The sequence below is a fragment of the Clarias gariepinus genome, chromosome 3, assembly GCF_024256425.1.
Source record: "Clarias gariepinus isolate MV-2021 ecotype Netherlands chromosome 3, CGAR_prim_01v2, whole genome shotgun sequence".
Classification (NCBI taxonomy): Eukaryota; Metazoa; Chordata; class Actinopteri; order Siluriformes; family Clariidae; genus Clarias; species Clarias gariepinus.
Window position 1 is genome coordinate 20,389,699 of NC_071102.1, and position 16,266 is coordinate 20,405,964.

Sequence of the window (16,266 nt, forward strand, 5' to 3'; positions counted from 1 at the left end):
TATTAAAGTGTCTTTGTGCACTGGTCCAGGATGTAAACGTAAAACTGTAAAATGTAGTGTAGTTGTAAAGGTAGGTGTGCAAAGTTATTAAAGTGTCTTTGTGCAATGGTCCAGGATGTAAACGTACGACATGTAGTGTATATATGAAGAAAGGTGAGCATGTAATTGTCCATAGTGTTCATGGATGTAAGAAGATTGATAGATTTGATCAATTATGAAAAAGATGAAAAGATTGTTAGTTCTGCATAGTGGTGTGGTTGTGGTTGAGAGACCTTATCGCCTGCGGGAACACTTGGAAATACTTGGACAACTGAAAATATCAATTATGATCGTTCATGTTGTGTGTGTGTGTGTGTGTGTGTGTTTGTGTGTTAGCCAACAGTCTCAAGTGAAGGAGTCGAGCCAAGCTCTGCCAGTGCAGATGGACGTTCCTGTAGAGGAGGGTGAAGGAGAACTTCCTGCGCGTTATGAGAGAGATCTCGTCCAGAAGCTGAAGGTCCTGCGGCACGAGCTCTCGCTGCAGCAGCCTCAGGCCGGACACTGCCGCATAGAGGTGTCACGAGAAGAGATCTTTGAGGTAGAAGAATTTCTCTAAAACAGAGAAGCACGCGGGCAGGCAGGCAGACAGACAGATAGATATTTTATTGATCCTGAAGGAAATACCAGATGTCACAGTGCATCTGACGGGTTTTAATATCACAGAGTGCGGATCATTTTTGACTCACCCTCGTGTATGTATATAAATCGATAAACTGCGGAATTGGAGTGAAACTATAAAGTGAAATGAATTAATTCGTAAACGAACATTGTACATGCTCCAACTCAGTGAGTGAATACTGCAGAATAAACATTCCACGTCGTCCACTGACTGAACACAATCCAAATAGTAATTAAATCCGTGAATATTACACATTACACAATGAAACGACTTATTAGCCTGAGGAGAGAGAGTGAGGTTTATACTGCTTCACTTCCGTCGCCTCTCTGAGAGAGAAGTACAGCCGTGTCAGGAGACTCACAGATAACCTCCAGAGAAATACCTCCGACCTTCACAGGTTACAGTTAAGAGATTCGACAACAGCCAGCACTGACTCGGCCCAGGAGACGGGCGATCTCGGGTCTGATTCGATTCTGTGTCGTGTCCAGCTGCGTTGTTTTCTGATTAATATACAAGATACACCGAACGTCTGGAGGCAAAAAAAGTGTAAATTAGTTAAAAAAAAAAAAAAAAAAAATATCAAACTAATGGTGTCTAATTTCACGTTACTTGTGACAGACCTGACGTTCCGTGCAAAGATGATCTCCTTTATAGTGTAGCAATAGTTCTGGTCTGGTTCTGATACACTACTGACTACAGATGGAAGAACTGGTTCTGTTCGAGCTCAAGTCTGTCTTGTATCTGAAATAAAAAAAAAAATTAACCAGTTTCTTGTAAGGAAACATGACTGTAAATCTAGACTTCTTTGTATGTTCAGTTCAATTCAGGTTTATTTGTATAGCACTTTTAACAAAAGGGGTGTTCAAGTCATTCTGGGACTTTCGATTGTAGAATAACAGAACACAGTCCTGAGAGTAAAAACTCCCTCTCTATATAATCCCCTGATACACTAATGCACTTATTTCAGTGTCTCACTAGTGCTTGGACACCATCAAGGTAGAAAGTTTACTCAGTACGCCAGAGTCACGATCGGACCGCCTGTCTGATTCACATCTGAAACACCGGCCTCCAAGGAACACCTTGAATAGCTTTTCTAAACATGTGGAAATGTCTTTGAGCGAGGTCAGGACTGTACAAGTGGTGTTGGTGAATGAGATCAGTTAATTTTTAAGAGTCAGGCGTTCCACTCACTGAATATTCAAGGACAGTCTTCTTTAAAAAACGTTTGCGCTGCTCAAATGTTTCACTGCGGCATCACTGTACTGTTTTTACGCCTTCATTCAACAGAAATTCTATCACTTAGTCCTGGTTTGACTTAAATGCTCCTTGTGTGTTTACAGAAATAAAAATTCCAGATATAAATGTAAGAAATGTACACTTTTGTAGCCGTTCTGTATTTTTTTTTTCCATTTATACACTTCTTAAACTTTTCTAGATTTGGTTACTGATTAAAAAACTGCTTTTATTTCTAAAGTTTTAAATAGATAAAGGTCATTGTCAGGTCTATAAAATAAATGTCAACATCACCCAAGTATATTTAAACATCAACAACCCTGAAGTGAAGTGCATAACTGAATCCCATTACACTGCTTTCATCTGAAGTTGTTGCTGCTTGCCAGCGAGTGGCGCTGCTGTAAACACAATGTTGTGTGTCCTGCAGGAGTCGTACAGGCAGATCATGAAGATGAGGCCGAAGGACTTGAAGAAGAGGCTGATGGTTAAATTCCGTGGAGAAGAAGGCTTGGATTACGGCGGCGTGGCAAGGTGAGACATTCAGTCTGAACGATTCCTGCACAGAGCGGATCCGTCTCTCTTAAAATCCGCTAGAATTGCTTGAATTAATTGCCGTCTCTTCTTGCAGGGAGTGGTTGTACCTTCTGTGCCATGAGATGCTCAATCCGTACTACGGCCTGTTCCAGTACTCCACAGATAACATCTACACGCTGCAGATCAACCCCGACTCGTCCATCAACCCTGTGTGTGGCGTCGTTATTACCCGCCTCATTCTGTTAAGAGAAAGCTTAAAAACATAAATAGTCCGCTCTTGGCTTATGGAGACTTGATCAAGGATAATTTTATTTATTTATTATTATTTCTTATAATCTGTGTTTCAGGACCACTTATCATACTTCCACTTTGTGGGGAGGATCATGGGCCTGGCCGTGTTTCATGGGCACTACATAAACGGTGGCTTCACGCTGCCCTTCTACAAGCAGCTCCTGGGGAAACCCATCCAGCTTTCTGACCTGGAGACCGTGGACCCCGAGCTCCACAAGAGCCTCGTCTGGATTCTGTGAGTGACGAAGCAAAAAGCGAGCCCATGAGCACATGTCTGATCTTCTCTTGGAATGTTATAATGCTGTTAAATTATGTGGCCCTCTTGATTTATGTCACACCCTGCCCTCTTAGCAGATTTGCCTAATAGGCATTAGGAGTTATCCCAGAATCACATTTGTGCAATAATAATTGTAATAATATCAGTTCTGTCTGATTTCAATAAAGATTTTCACATGTCGTCTTTAGTTTAAATGTCAGTTCAAAAACTAAAAAATCAGCCCACTGATATCTGATTTATAGAATTTATTATTACAGATTTATTATCTGTAAAAATAACAGCTGAGGTTATTTTATACAGCGGTGTGAATCATTTTCACTGCAGGATGAGGAAGCGTACTCAATAAAGTCACCGTGTAGTTAAATTGATTTGTGTGAGACGCTCTCGTTCGTTCTGGACGCATGCCAGGCGTGGTGATGGTGTTTAACGATTTAAAGTTATGATTCACTGCAAAAATGATTAAAAGAGACACTTGTCAGACGGAAGAAGTACATTTTATATCAGCATTTACAGATCTGGATTGTTATTTCTCATCCTACTGGAAACCATTCGTCCTTTGGCAAGCCGTCGTCTCAGTATAGCTGAGATAAATGATTCTGATTGGTCGATTCTGTTCCTCACCAGTCAATAAAATACACAGGGCCTTAAAAAAATAAATAAATAAAACCTACACGCTAGTATTGTTGGACAGCCTTTAATTATGATTATGGTGCGCGTTTTTATGGGATTGTTTTAAATAACTTATGCAAAGTCATGACCTTAATTCCCATCTATCGCTGATTTAATTTTTACCCAAGATCTAATATCAATGTCGGTGGAGTCCCAATGCTCTGTAGAGCCTTTTCCAGCAGACGAGCCATTAAGGAAGTACTTCATGCGCTTCCCTTCTTGACCCGACACACCCATCACTCTGGAATAGGCTCAATTTTGACTCATCAGGTCACATGACCTTTTTCCATCGCTCTAAAGTTCAGTCTTTATGCTCCCTAGAAAACCGAAGCCTTTTCTTTAGTCCCAGTCCTGTAAGTCCCTTCCTGTCTTTAAGTTGATCTTCCATTACGTTCGTTCCTATTTTTTGTGCTCACCGGATTTCTTCATTAAAGTCGACAGATCTGCACTATCCTTCAAAGTTTTAATAACGTTTTAGGATTCTTAACCCACAATCTCCTTAGTTGTTGTCTTCGTTGTTGTTTTAATGCAAGACAATAATTTGTTTCGTCTGAAAACACAGTAACATATTTTCCTAAACTACGAGGTTTTTCCAAAATGAAAAGTTACTTGCTACACGAGTTCTAGTTGAAAAAAATAGTTGCCGCTGAATTATATTAATCGCTGCAGTAATTATTCAATCAAAGCCACTTGTGTATTGTCTTATTTAAAGAATATAAACTCAGTGAATTAATTTTATTCTGTTCATTTATTTATTTATTTAATTTTATTTTGTCCAGACTGTGTATGATTTGTGGAAACTAAGGCATGTGTTGGTTTTCTAAGTAAATACGGAAACGTGATCATGACTCCGCTGAGGTCCGGGTTTATATAGAGTGAAATTGCTGCATGTGTCACAGTATTTAACATCAAATAACATTTTGATTTATTGTTTTATAAAACCCCAAATCCAACGCTGTTCCTACAATTGAATATTCTTTATTCAAAGCGATTCATTTTAGGTTTTAATTCAAACCTGTTTAAAAGCGAAGTCGTTCGGTTCTTAAGCGTCTGATGAAATTCCTGACCTGCTATGTTTAATTTCTTTTGCAGAGAAAATGACATCACATCTGTTCTGGATCATACGTTCTGCGTGGAACACAACGCTTTCGGCAAATTCCTCCAGCATGAGCTTAAGCCCAACGGCAGAAACATCCCGGTGACGGAGGAGAATAAAAGGGAATATGTCAGGTATGACAGAAATGCAGAGCTAGCCAGTGATAAAGCGGCGCACGCCGCGCTCTGGTGATGTGCGTTCAGGCAGTATTTTACCAAAAGGCATTCCTCAGGTCTTTATATTTGTTTGGCTCGTAACAAATCTTGCATGCGCTGTGTTCGGGGTCCAAGCATTTTCTGAATCTCGCCAGGTGTTTCTCTTCTTCTTTATAGACCATAGTCCTTTAATAACCCACGTCTAAAGGTGTAAGAATATTTGTCACAGTAATGTCTTGGTTTATAAATTGTTTTAAGCTGTGTCCTGTTTTTTTTTTTTTGGTTGGTCATTTTAAGTATTTCTTAATATTCTTTATATAGTGAAGGGGTTTCTTTAAGTAGCCAGGAGAGGGCAGCACTGGAAGAGAATTTGGCAGCGAGTTCAAACAGGCCTCCACTTTTATTTCTTTTTTTTTTTAATCCCTTTCTGTCATTGTGATGGAGTGATGCTGGACTTCTGATCTGCCGGTCTTTATGTAAGATTGTGATGTTGAGCGATTCATAAGTTGTTCTCTGACGGCCCTGCGGTGCGATTGACAGGTTCTGTTTCCATGGCGTAATCACAAAGATATGATCTGATGATTTCATTTTATTTATTTATTTTAGGCTCTACGTGAACTGGAGGTTCATGAGAGGCATCGAGGCGCAGTTCCTGGCTCTTCAGAAGGGCTTCAACGAGCTCATCCCACAGCACCTGCTCAAGCCTTTTGACCACAAGGAACTCGAGGTACTAAAAGAATTAATGACGTTAATGACGAGTAATTATTAGTTAAGTGGGTGTTGAGGATAATCAGCGATCTGAAGAGTGTCTGCTGCAGTTCAGCGTGTTTGACCATGTCTGTGGGTGTGTGTTGTGTGTGCGCGCAGCTGATCATTGGAGGACTTGGGAAGATTGATTTGAGCGACTGGAAGGCGAACACGCGGCTGAAGCACTGCGTGGCCGACAGTAACATAGTGAAGTGGTTCTGGCAGGCGGTGGAGTCGTTCGACGAGGAGAGGAGGGGCAGGTTGCTCCAGTTTGTCACCGGCTCGACGCGCGTCCCTCTCCAAGGCTTCAAAGCACTGCAAGGTGGCTAACACACGAGCCATGCGCACGTCTCACACGACACGTCCTCACATTGTAGAATACAACACGTAAATATGTGTGTCGGTTGATTGCCATACATTGTTAGCCAACACACTTCGAGAAAAAAAATATTATAATGTATATTATATTCCTATATAATATATACAAGTTTTCTTTACCCGAAGTGTGTATACATTTACTAAAACTCCTTTGTGGGCTGAGACATGTGACTGAGAGATGTCAATCACACTGTTTATTTAAATATTTTAATTTAAATAATATAATAAAATATAATTTATTTAAAATAATGATGACAGTAAAATATGAAACACTACACAAACACTACTTGCTAGTCAGAACTCTTTCAGGCTTTTTGTTTTTAATGTTTAATTTCTTTTAATCTTGGTTTGCTGTTTATTATAACATGATGAAATGAAGTCATTATAATTATAACTTATAACTGTTTAATACGTTAAGACACAATTGTTTTTTCAAAAATCTTTTAATCTTTAATTTTTAAAGCTATAGTTTTAGGGAAAACATTTAAAAGAATTAGTAGTAGTTTATATATTTGGATACATTGATTGATTGATTGATTGATTTATAAGGTTTAACATGAAGATAAATTCTGCAGTATGTAGAGCATGTTTTTGTGCTGCAGTTAGAACCTCATTTGCAGGAAAAACTTATTAAATCAGTTCCCTGATGCCCAAATCAAACTGTTTTCTCTGTAACCAGAAGGCGAACAGTGATAACTAGAATGTATGTTTGTAAGGTTCTACAGGTTCTGCAGGACCAAGGCTCTTTACTATCCACTTGATCGATGCCAACACGGACAACTTGCCCAAAGCCCACACATGGTAAGTCGTACTGCAGAATTAATACCACTCCTACATCCCCCCCCTTCCACCGCCCCCGCAACCCCACCAAGGTGACGCACGTTTTTGTGTTTCAGCTTCAACCGCATCGACATCCCGCCTTACGAGTCGTACGAGAAGCTCTACGAGAAGCTCCTGACTGCCGTCGAGGAGACGTGTGGCTTCGCTGTCGAGTGAAACGTTTCGTCCAGCCGGCGTCCGCTAACCCGTCTAACAGCCCCTTCGACCCCAGTTCCCTGACTCTTCCTCGGGGTGGACAGAACAGCGCCGCCCTGCAGACTGGAGCAAAAGGCCAGCTGACCCTCTCCCGGGAGCACAGAGCAGAGAGGCAGCGCTACACAGGGCCACTAACTCATGTGCACACACACACAAACACATTAACACACACAGCCTGGGTTTTTACAAACACACTTTCACACACACACACAAACAATTAACACACATTTCCAGGCTGCTCAAGGATTATTTATTTCCGTGGTGAGTCAAATGGGTTTTATTTTGCATTACGATGATGAGAAGCGGTACCAGGACGTTGTGTGAGTGGGGTTTATTCAGCATCACGCGGTCACATGAGAGAGGTTTTTAGACTAAGACTGATCATGATGCTTTCTGCAGTAACTCCTATCCGGGTCGCGATGTTTCCCCTGAGCGCGCGTGGACCGACGTGTTTTAATCTCGGAGATCTTTTAAGCGTAAACAGACAGGAGGCCTCGTTTTTGTATCTGAAATCAGTGACGTGTACAGACGGCACCCTTTTTGTCTTTTCATTTTGGCTTCTTATCGAACAACAGTGTATATTTCAGTGATGACCGTCTCTTATACTGTGTGTCAGCATTATACATTTTTTATTTTATAATTTACACTTTTTTTTTTACGTGCAACAAATTTTTTTTTTTCTTCGTTATGATCAATACAAGAATGCTTACCATGTCTTCGGACTTTTCACTAAATGGCTACATTTGTGTTTGTTTGTCTGTCTGTCTGTGTGTGTGTGTTGCGCGCGCGCGCGCGTGTGTGTCTGTTAATTTACAGAAGCACATCTTCTAAAGGCGCATAGAATCACTTACAGTATACACAATAGTAAAGCCCATGGACGTCCTGTCCAGTGGCAGAATTTGTCTTATAAATGCGCCAGTATTCTTCATAACTTAACTTTGCACATTGCACATTTATTATATTTTTTTTCCTGATCATCACATTTCCTTTTTTCTCTTTCTCTCTTTCTCTCTCTCTCTCTCTTTCTGTTTTTAGAGCTTGAATGATGCCATGCACAAAACGATGCCATGCACATAAAATCAGTTTACAGAAATATTTCAGAACTTTGTGTCCCACAGAACTTCCCAGACGTGTGTGTGTGCGTGTGTGCGTGCGCTCCGCCTTCTCGTTAACAGCGCGTGGTGTGTTTTGGAAACGTCTCAGTTGAAGGTTGTGTAGTCCTTAAGTGGATCTGGACAAAGTCCTTTAGTTTCTTAGCATTAACTGTTTGTGACTGCTTTGGTTCTCAAACCCTTCACTTCACTTCAAGGCTCGTTTATAGAGACTCGTCTCTCCGGGAACAGACGTCTTGTTCTCCGTGGCACTTTTGCTAGATCATACCGTATAACAATCTCTTGTTTCTCTTATTCGTTCTGAGGAGAGACGGAGTGACATTCGTGCTCTGTAGAGCGAAGCCAATGATTTCGACAGCCACGCTCTGGTAGTCACGCGTCGTCAGGAGTATGTGACTCCAGTATGTTTTTGTTCATTTCTTCTTTGCTTTGTGTTATTACTTTTTTTCCCCCCGTCTCGGCGTTATGGCACGGGTTGTCCAGTCTTGTCCGGTCTTTCTACAAGCCATCAGTCGTTGAATTAAAGATGAGACCAAGAAATACAACAAAAACAAAGCTTTTCTGTAGACTAGACTAGAATAAAGCTTGGTGCAGACGCTCAGACAGCCCTGTTATTGCGTTAGGTATTACCAGCATTGAGAGGTCATAGATTTCATTATATACAGCAGTGCTTGGGGTTCATTGAAATAAAAATAAAATTGAGCCAACTTTTTTTTTTTTTTTTTTTTTTTTAAAGTTATGTCTGTGCAACCACTTGATCTTTTTTTAAAAAAAATATTTATTACTATGTAATGTCCTTTTGCTGCTATTATAATTATTCCCTGTTTTTTGTTTTAGTTTTTGGGGGTTTTTTTTTTCACAAAAAGCTGTACACTACATTCTTTATTTTACTGTATGAATCAAAGTATTTAAACCTGCTGCTAATTCCGAGAAGCCTGTCCATTGGCCTGGATCGAGTTAGCCGTGATGTAGGCTGGACCCCGGCGGTCGTGTTCATATTTGTGATATATGCAATAAAAATGACACCTTTTATATTTTTGGTTTTGTCTATACATGTCTTTTTTTTTCTTTGTTTTTCTCACCTGTATCAGATTAGGGACAGCGTTCACGTGAACCGGTTGATTAATTATTTTTTTTGTTTGTTTTGTTTGTTTTGTTTGTTTTTTAACCCCCCGTCCCCCCGGATGCCTCTTGGTCTGATCCGTTCGTTATTTAACTTGGATGAACCCAGATTTGAAATCGTCATGTAACACGTCAGAACGACTCGTGAGTTTTGAAGATGACTGTCGACGTTTGCCTGCTAGTTAGGTTTGTTTTTTAAGAAAACCACTTTTTCCAAATTATGTGAGCGATATTATGATTATTAATTATTATTATTATTATTATTACTATGTACAATTATTAGGTCCTGAGTGTCATTTGTTTATTGGATGCAAGATTAATGTAACTTACAATGTACTAAACATTTCTGAAATTATTCCATGTAAATAAGATTCTATTAAAGAAACAAAATTGAAAATACTAAAGCTTCTGTAGACTTTCTTGCCTTCGGTTCTCATTTCAACGTTTGAGGTGTTAAGATACATTCAGGTCCATAGGAACCGACTTTGCAGTATTTTTGTCTCCGTGCTCTACAATAATGGATTTGAAATGAAGCAATCGAGATGTAATTGAAGTGCAGGCTTTCTGCTTTAATTTATGTTTATCCATCCATGTGTTATGATTTTTCATTGAAAATCCTCTTGGTTGCAGTTGATGCTCTCGCACTGCGCTACAGAAATTTTACGGGGATGACACCATTGATGAGCAACATGCACAGATAAATAGAAAAGTATAAAGTATCGGAAACCAGCACTGAAGACAAACCGCACAGTGAGAGACCATCAACTGGACAAAGGGAATTTTCAAACCGGATTTGAGAGTTGGGTTCAACAATGGCGAAAATGCATCACTTGTAATGAAGAGTATATTAAGTAGCAGCCGTCTACTGTTACGGTCGGTGAGGACCGCCTGGGACACGGTCACAGTACAACATTAACCATTGACATGAACCAAACAGAATCTTGTTTTATATATACACACATATGCACAGGTATCTTTACATACACTGCAACGGTGTGTATGTTTTTTTTTTTCCTGTAAATGTCTAAAATAATTAAAAAGTACAGAAGTAAAGATACTAACCCAATCTAGGTTGTGATTATTCCAAACTGAACTAGAATGTCATTATCAAAACCTTAGACAACTTAAACGATACAGTGTTGATCATTTTATTCTAGGATACTAAATGTTTAAGACTTTAATTGTAAAGTGAGATTGATGTTCATATATCAGACTGTATCAGATTTGACACCTTTTTATTTAAAGTACTCCTCCCTGATAAATCTAGTACTGTGTTCACTTTCTCAGGTTACCTTAGTGTGTAAATACAATCACATCACAAGTGCAAGACTTTATTAGACTCGTAGCTGCCAAACCGTGCCACAGTTCCCCTGGGACGCCTCACAAATACACTTTGAGGCTTCAGACGCAGTTTTTAATTACTGTCAGTGTTGAACAATAAGCCGTTAACTAACCGTCTCTCTCTCTCTCTCTCTCTCTCTCTCTCTCTCTCTCTCACTCTCTCTCTCTCTCTCTCCCAGCAGGCTGCATTGTACACTGCATGATGGACTTAAAATGACGAATAATTACATTACCTGGCCAAAATTAAAAAGCTGACGTTTCAGAACGGTGAAATTATTGACTGCACCAAGCAAGGAAAACATAAAATTACTGGAATTGCTAAATGCTAAAAAAAAAAAAAAGTAATGATAAACTGTCATAACTGCCATAGTCAGTGGGACTAATCAGAGGAAAAGGCCTTAGTTGGACTTTGGAGCGATGGAAAAAAGGTCATGTGACCTGACGAGTCCAGACTGACCCTGTTCCAGAGTGATGGGCGTGTCAGGGTGAGAAGGGAAGGACATGAAGCGATGCTCCCATCATGCATAGTGTCCACTGTACAAGCCTCTGGAGACAGTGTTATGATCTGGGGTTGATCCGTTCTCTTTGATTTCTCTTTGAACTCTTTGATTTGTAAATTGTAACAGAGTGTTTCTCAGAGCATGAGGAATCACTTTCACACATGAATTGGCCAACATGTTGCGAGGCGGAATCAAAACGAAATAGGAAATATTAGAACGTCCAGGCAGTGTAAGAATACTGTACGGATATGAAAGCCATTCGTTGGGTCTCACGCAGAAACAGGTTTAAATTTATGCAAGTTTGTGCAAGAAAAATAAGAAAAGTTAATTCCAGATGCTCAAAGACTCATAAACATCCTGAGCTGAATATAACTTGATCACACATTGGTATATACTGTAGGATTAGTGTGTAATTAGTGTTTAAGGCCCCTAAACACTCCATATAAGGGCGGGTGCGCGTAGTGTCACACGTATTGGCCACAAGACTTGAAGAGATGGACGAGGGATGATGGTGAGAGGAAGAAGAACTACTACTACAGCAACAGTGAAATCGAGAGGTATTTAGAAATAAACTTAAACAAAGTAAATGTGATTTTCCAGAGCATCAGCATTGGAATTCGCCAACATGTTGTTTTTGTCTTTTTGGCTTCATTTTTGTTAAATAAATACCAGCACGATAAAAAACAGTTATATGTTGTTGTTTATCTCAGGTTGTATTCACGTAAACACAAACACATGTAGAAATACATTTATTTACTTACTTTTCCACATGACTGTAAATAAAAAAAAGACATTGATGGCACATGGAGTGAGAATATAACATCTATCACCTACATTTTTATAATCGTTCATCCGTCTCATTAAAACTCTCCGATCTCTAATAACACACACTCTGTACAGAGAGAGCCTTTGGATGGTCAAAACATCTAACAGCTAATGTAAGACATTCAGAAGTAGAACTCACTCGAGCGTCCACGAGTGTTTATAGTCTTAATTGGGATGATTTGACTAATAACATCTCTTTAGTCCACAAATCCATTAATCCAAACATTATAATTTCTCTAAACACTGAGATAATAATCTAAATGTGATTATATAAATGTTTTTCATTTTTAAAACTTTCTTAAAATGTTTCAGTACATCAAGACTAACAGTTTTTGGATTGTGAAAATGGGAGTGTTTGTTTACCCTGGTGCTCTCGACAATTTGTATCATTTTCTTTTACCTAAAGACTAAAGAGGGAAAATAAGGAAACAATGATGAATCCCAGAACTGAATGAAGGGGAAAAACAAATCAGGCATATGATAAAAAAAATGTAATTTAAGATTTAAAAAAAAAATAAATAAATAAAATAAATAAAAAAAAAATAAAAAAAAATAAAAAAAATATATATATGCATAATATTTTGAAATGTCATATTTATATATGATTTTGTACATGATTTTTTTTTTATTTATATATAATTTGCCAGGGGTATGAATAATTTTGGGCTTGACTGTAATGATTTTTTTTATGGAAATGTGTGTTGATTGTGATACAAAAGACAGAATGCAGTTTATTATTTATAGATGACTTTTTTTCAGGTCCCTGCCTTTATCAGTCACATGTTGAGCTAAACACACTGTATAATAAAAGGACGATTTTAGTTTATAGTTTGCTCCTGGATCAGATCTGCTCTGAATTGTCCTGGTTCCTGTAGGTGCACTTTGTGAGGAACCGTACAGGCCTGTATTTAATCCCAGAAATCCACAGCTTGGTGTTTTGGTTATTTTTGTGATTATATTGTCACTGCCTGAGTTGTTAATATTTATAACATATATAGTAAGAATTATTAGCCTGACTATTTTCTCAATAAATAAATAATCCAAACAAATAAAAATCCAGACATTGTGATATTAAGCACCTGAGTGTTCACTTGATGTAACATTTTATTTAAAGTTTTATGAGGTGTCTTGAAATGATCTGCTTTTATTACTTCATTAGATTCTTGGGTTTATATGATTTTCCAAAATATTCTGGCTACCGTACCGGACGTCTAAACCCAATCAGGAGTCCCGTGTCATACACACCGAATAAAAAGTCTGAAAAACAAACTTGTGCAGCAGGAACACTTTTATTATCTGATGAAGAAAAATTATTTCAGCTGTTGCTTTATCCAAAAAAATAAAACATAAAAAAATCATATTAGAGAGAGTATTAGGCTGTACTGTACACCATGGTTTTTGGTTAGAAATGTGTGAAGGACATTTAAGGGGATTTTAATAACATTGTGTACCCTTTAACAAAACTTCAAGGGTGTTTGTTTTAAATCCTAGAAAAAGCACAATGTTGTTTTCAAATTGTTCAAAGATTTTTAAGATTTTTCTCAAAAATAATCTTCCATCTGTCTGATTTCATTTCATAAAACCCATTTATCCATAATAAAAATCCAGCTCGTGCTCTGGAATACGTCTCGGCCTATAATAAGCCGTCCTCTGTAGACAGCTTGACAGCGATACGAGCGTGGAGGAAAGGAACCAGGCACGGAAGCTCTGCCAGCTCCTTCACAAGGCTTTGAAAACTGTCTGATGATTTGCCATTTTAACCTCATCAATGTGTATCAAAAGTGCAAAAACCATGCCAAAGCCTTTCCTACGGGCTAAAACTGCCACTGGAAGTCTAAAGTCATCATGGCTGAGCCAGTCGCTCCATTTATTTGTCATTGCATGTGCTTGGACTTAAACTGAAAGGAAATTAGACAGAGCCATCCCTGAAGGATAACCAACGGGTCGCACATGCACGAGCTGTAGAATCTCACTGGCATCGGTTTTAATTATTGTCAATGTCCAGCAAGAAACAGTGAACAAACTGTCCCCGTAAACACAGCAGGCTTCCCAAGTCAATCAGTAAGACCCTTCTTAACCGATCTACAGACCAGATTGTCAGTTCTAGTGAATGATTAATGTTCCCAGAAGCCCCTGTGCCTGAGAGTAAGGTTAATCACTGCAGTGTGACGTCCCTGACCGTCTGCATGTGGACTTGACTGTGCAGTCCTAATGCGCGAGATATACCAAAAACAGCCTCTTAATTAGACACGTCTAAGAGAGACGGAGTGTCCAGGAGTAGCAGGGGACTTCAACACAACTGGTGGGAACAAAATAAAGACGAGTTCAGAGGTCTTTAACGTATAAAATCCAGCCTGGCTCATTACATTTTTATAGGATCAGGTTGAGCACTTGGGCCACAGACCAAACAAAACCAGCATCAGTTTAATTTTAGAAACACCATAAATTCAAATAAAGTTAATAACATACTGTATATCTGACAAACATTCCAGAACAAGTGGTTCAATAAAGTACATTATGGGCGCCAACGTACAAACTAATAATTATAGCAAGCTGCTTTTTCCCCACACACATGATCCTGTCATAAACTTTCAGAGCCCAACATGATTGCTTGTACCATCAGCGAGCCAGGGGTTTACTCCAGATGTTCCCACATGGACACTTTAAAGATCTAAAATCTATTCTTTAATGATTTTGACACTGCGATGGGGTTTGTTTGTGTAGAAATAAATAAACAAGAATTAAAAGTCCGGGGTCGGGGCGCTCGGTGGTTAAGGTATTGGACTGCTGATCAGGAGGTCAACAGGTCGAGTCCCGACGCCACCGGGCTGCCACTGTTGGACTCTTGGGCAAAGCCCTTCACCACCAAGTACTCAGATACAATCGGGCATCGAGCCGGCCACCAGACCACGTAAGTAACTGCCACAGAAACAGATATCTCCAGGGTGGAGCGTAACTGTCGCGCGATGTGCCGGGTGGAGTGTAGACGGACCCTTTGACCCTTTGATCTTATTTAAGTTGGAGCGTTACCACACACTCTTTGGGGAACTCAGAATAAAATGATGTTAACTTGTTAAAGAAAGAGTAAAATATGGGACACGTGTTTTGTAACGCCGGAACCTTTGCACATTGTTCTGCTCGTGACCGGACATTGCTCATTTTTCATACAAACTGAACTTTTTTCAATTCTATTTTAATTCTATTTTATTACCGTACAGTACATATTGTAAATTTTGCAGCTAAAGTTTTCTATCATTTTTGTTCTCTATATTTGTTTTCCTATTTTTGTTTTTTATCTATCTTTAATTTTTTTCTTGTATAATTTTTCTCTAATCAATAATTTTAGGTCACAGGCGGTTGTACAGGCATTGCACTGGATATCATACTGTGTATGGCTGTGTATGTAAAAAAAAAAAAATTGGAATTCGACTTTTACATTTCTAACGGTCGTACTCAAGTAACTTTTAACACCCAGCACTTTGTAGTTTCGTAATTCTTAGTTTACAGAAATTATCCGGTGTCACTCAAGTGTGAATGGGTTCTCTTTGGTTCCTTTTAAGGGTTTTTTCCCCTCATGTTGCCTCGGCGTTTTGGTCCACACCACCTTCGCCTTCGGGATAAAGCCCTGTCCAAGCTGTTATTGGCAGGTAATTACTGTAGATTTCCCAGAGCACAACCAGGCCTACAAACACAGCCGTCGAGGACTTCAACTCCCAGCACACATGTTCCAACTTACCTGGTTTCTGATTACTGGCACCTGGACACAATTACTCTCTCTCACACACACAGAGCCACAGTATGTAAAGTCGCTCTAAACACAGACTCTTTGTGAAGTTTATGAGTTGTGTCAGTTTCTACCAGGTTGTTACCAACCCTAATGTTCCTGTTGTGCTATTATGGTGTTGATCCTGTTGTTGATTTCCTGTCGTGCATAGTTTATGTTGTTTGCTAATCACATGATCATTGCCTGTTCATCATTTTCTAATTCGATTCGCATGATTGTGTTAAATGCTGGTTTAAATAAAAAAAATACAAAAAATAGCTGGAACCGCAGTCACAATCTCGCCTGTGTTTGTAACTGATACATTTATAAAAAAAAATAATAATAATTATATCTGGATTCTTGTTAAGCTGCTTTGTGACATTGTGTTGTTGTTAAAAGCGCTATGAAAATAAAATTGAGTTAAACGAACTTGAATGAACCCAATTTTTTAAAAGTTTATTAGAAATAAGGTGCTTTGGTTCTGGGTCGATGTCTGAGATGATCTGCCAGAACTCAATTTTCATTCGTGA

The 16,266-nt window shown here is 39.0% G+C and overlaps 1 protein-coding gene across 2 annotated transcripts in view; it reads left to right on the top strand.

Annotated features, from left to right (window-relative positions):
* Positions 1-9,219, top strand: part of smurf1 (SMAD specific E3 ubiquitin protein ligase 1) — a 48,595-nt gene extending 39,376 nt beyond the window's left edge. The window contains exons 10-18 of one of the 2 annotated variants that reach the window (XM_053492252.1): positions 376-577; positions 2,319-2,422; positions 2,520-2,634; positions 2,773-2,951; positions 4,755-4,892; positions 5,520-5,640; positions 5,781-5,982; positions 6,755-6,839; positions 6,935-9,219. In XM_053492252.1, the coding sequence (XP_053348227.1) occupies positions 376-577; positions 2,319-2,422; positions 2,520-2,634; positions 2,773-2,951; positions 4,755-4,892; positions 5,520-5,640; positions 5,781-5,982; positions 6,755-6,839; positions 6,935-7,034 (1,246 nt within the window). In that variant the 3' untranslated portion in view covers positions 7,035-9,219. The remainder of the gene's footprint in view (positions 1-375; positions 578-2,318; positions 2,423-2,519; positions 2,635-2,772; positions 2,952-4,754; positions 4,893-5,519; positions 5,641-5,780; positions 5,983-6,754; positions 6,840-6,934) is intronic. The other variant, XM_053492253.1, reaches the window with a different exon arrangement.
* The last annotated feature ends 7,047 nt before the right edge of the window (positions 9,220-16,266 follow it).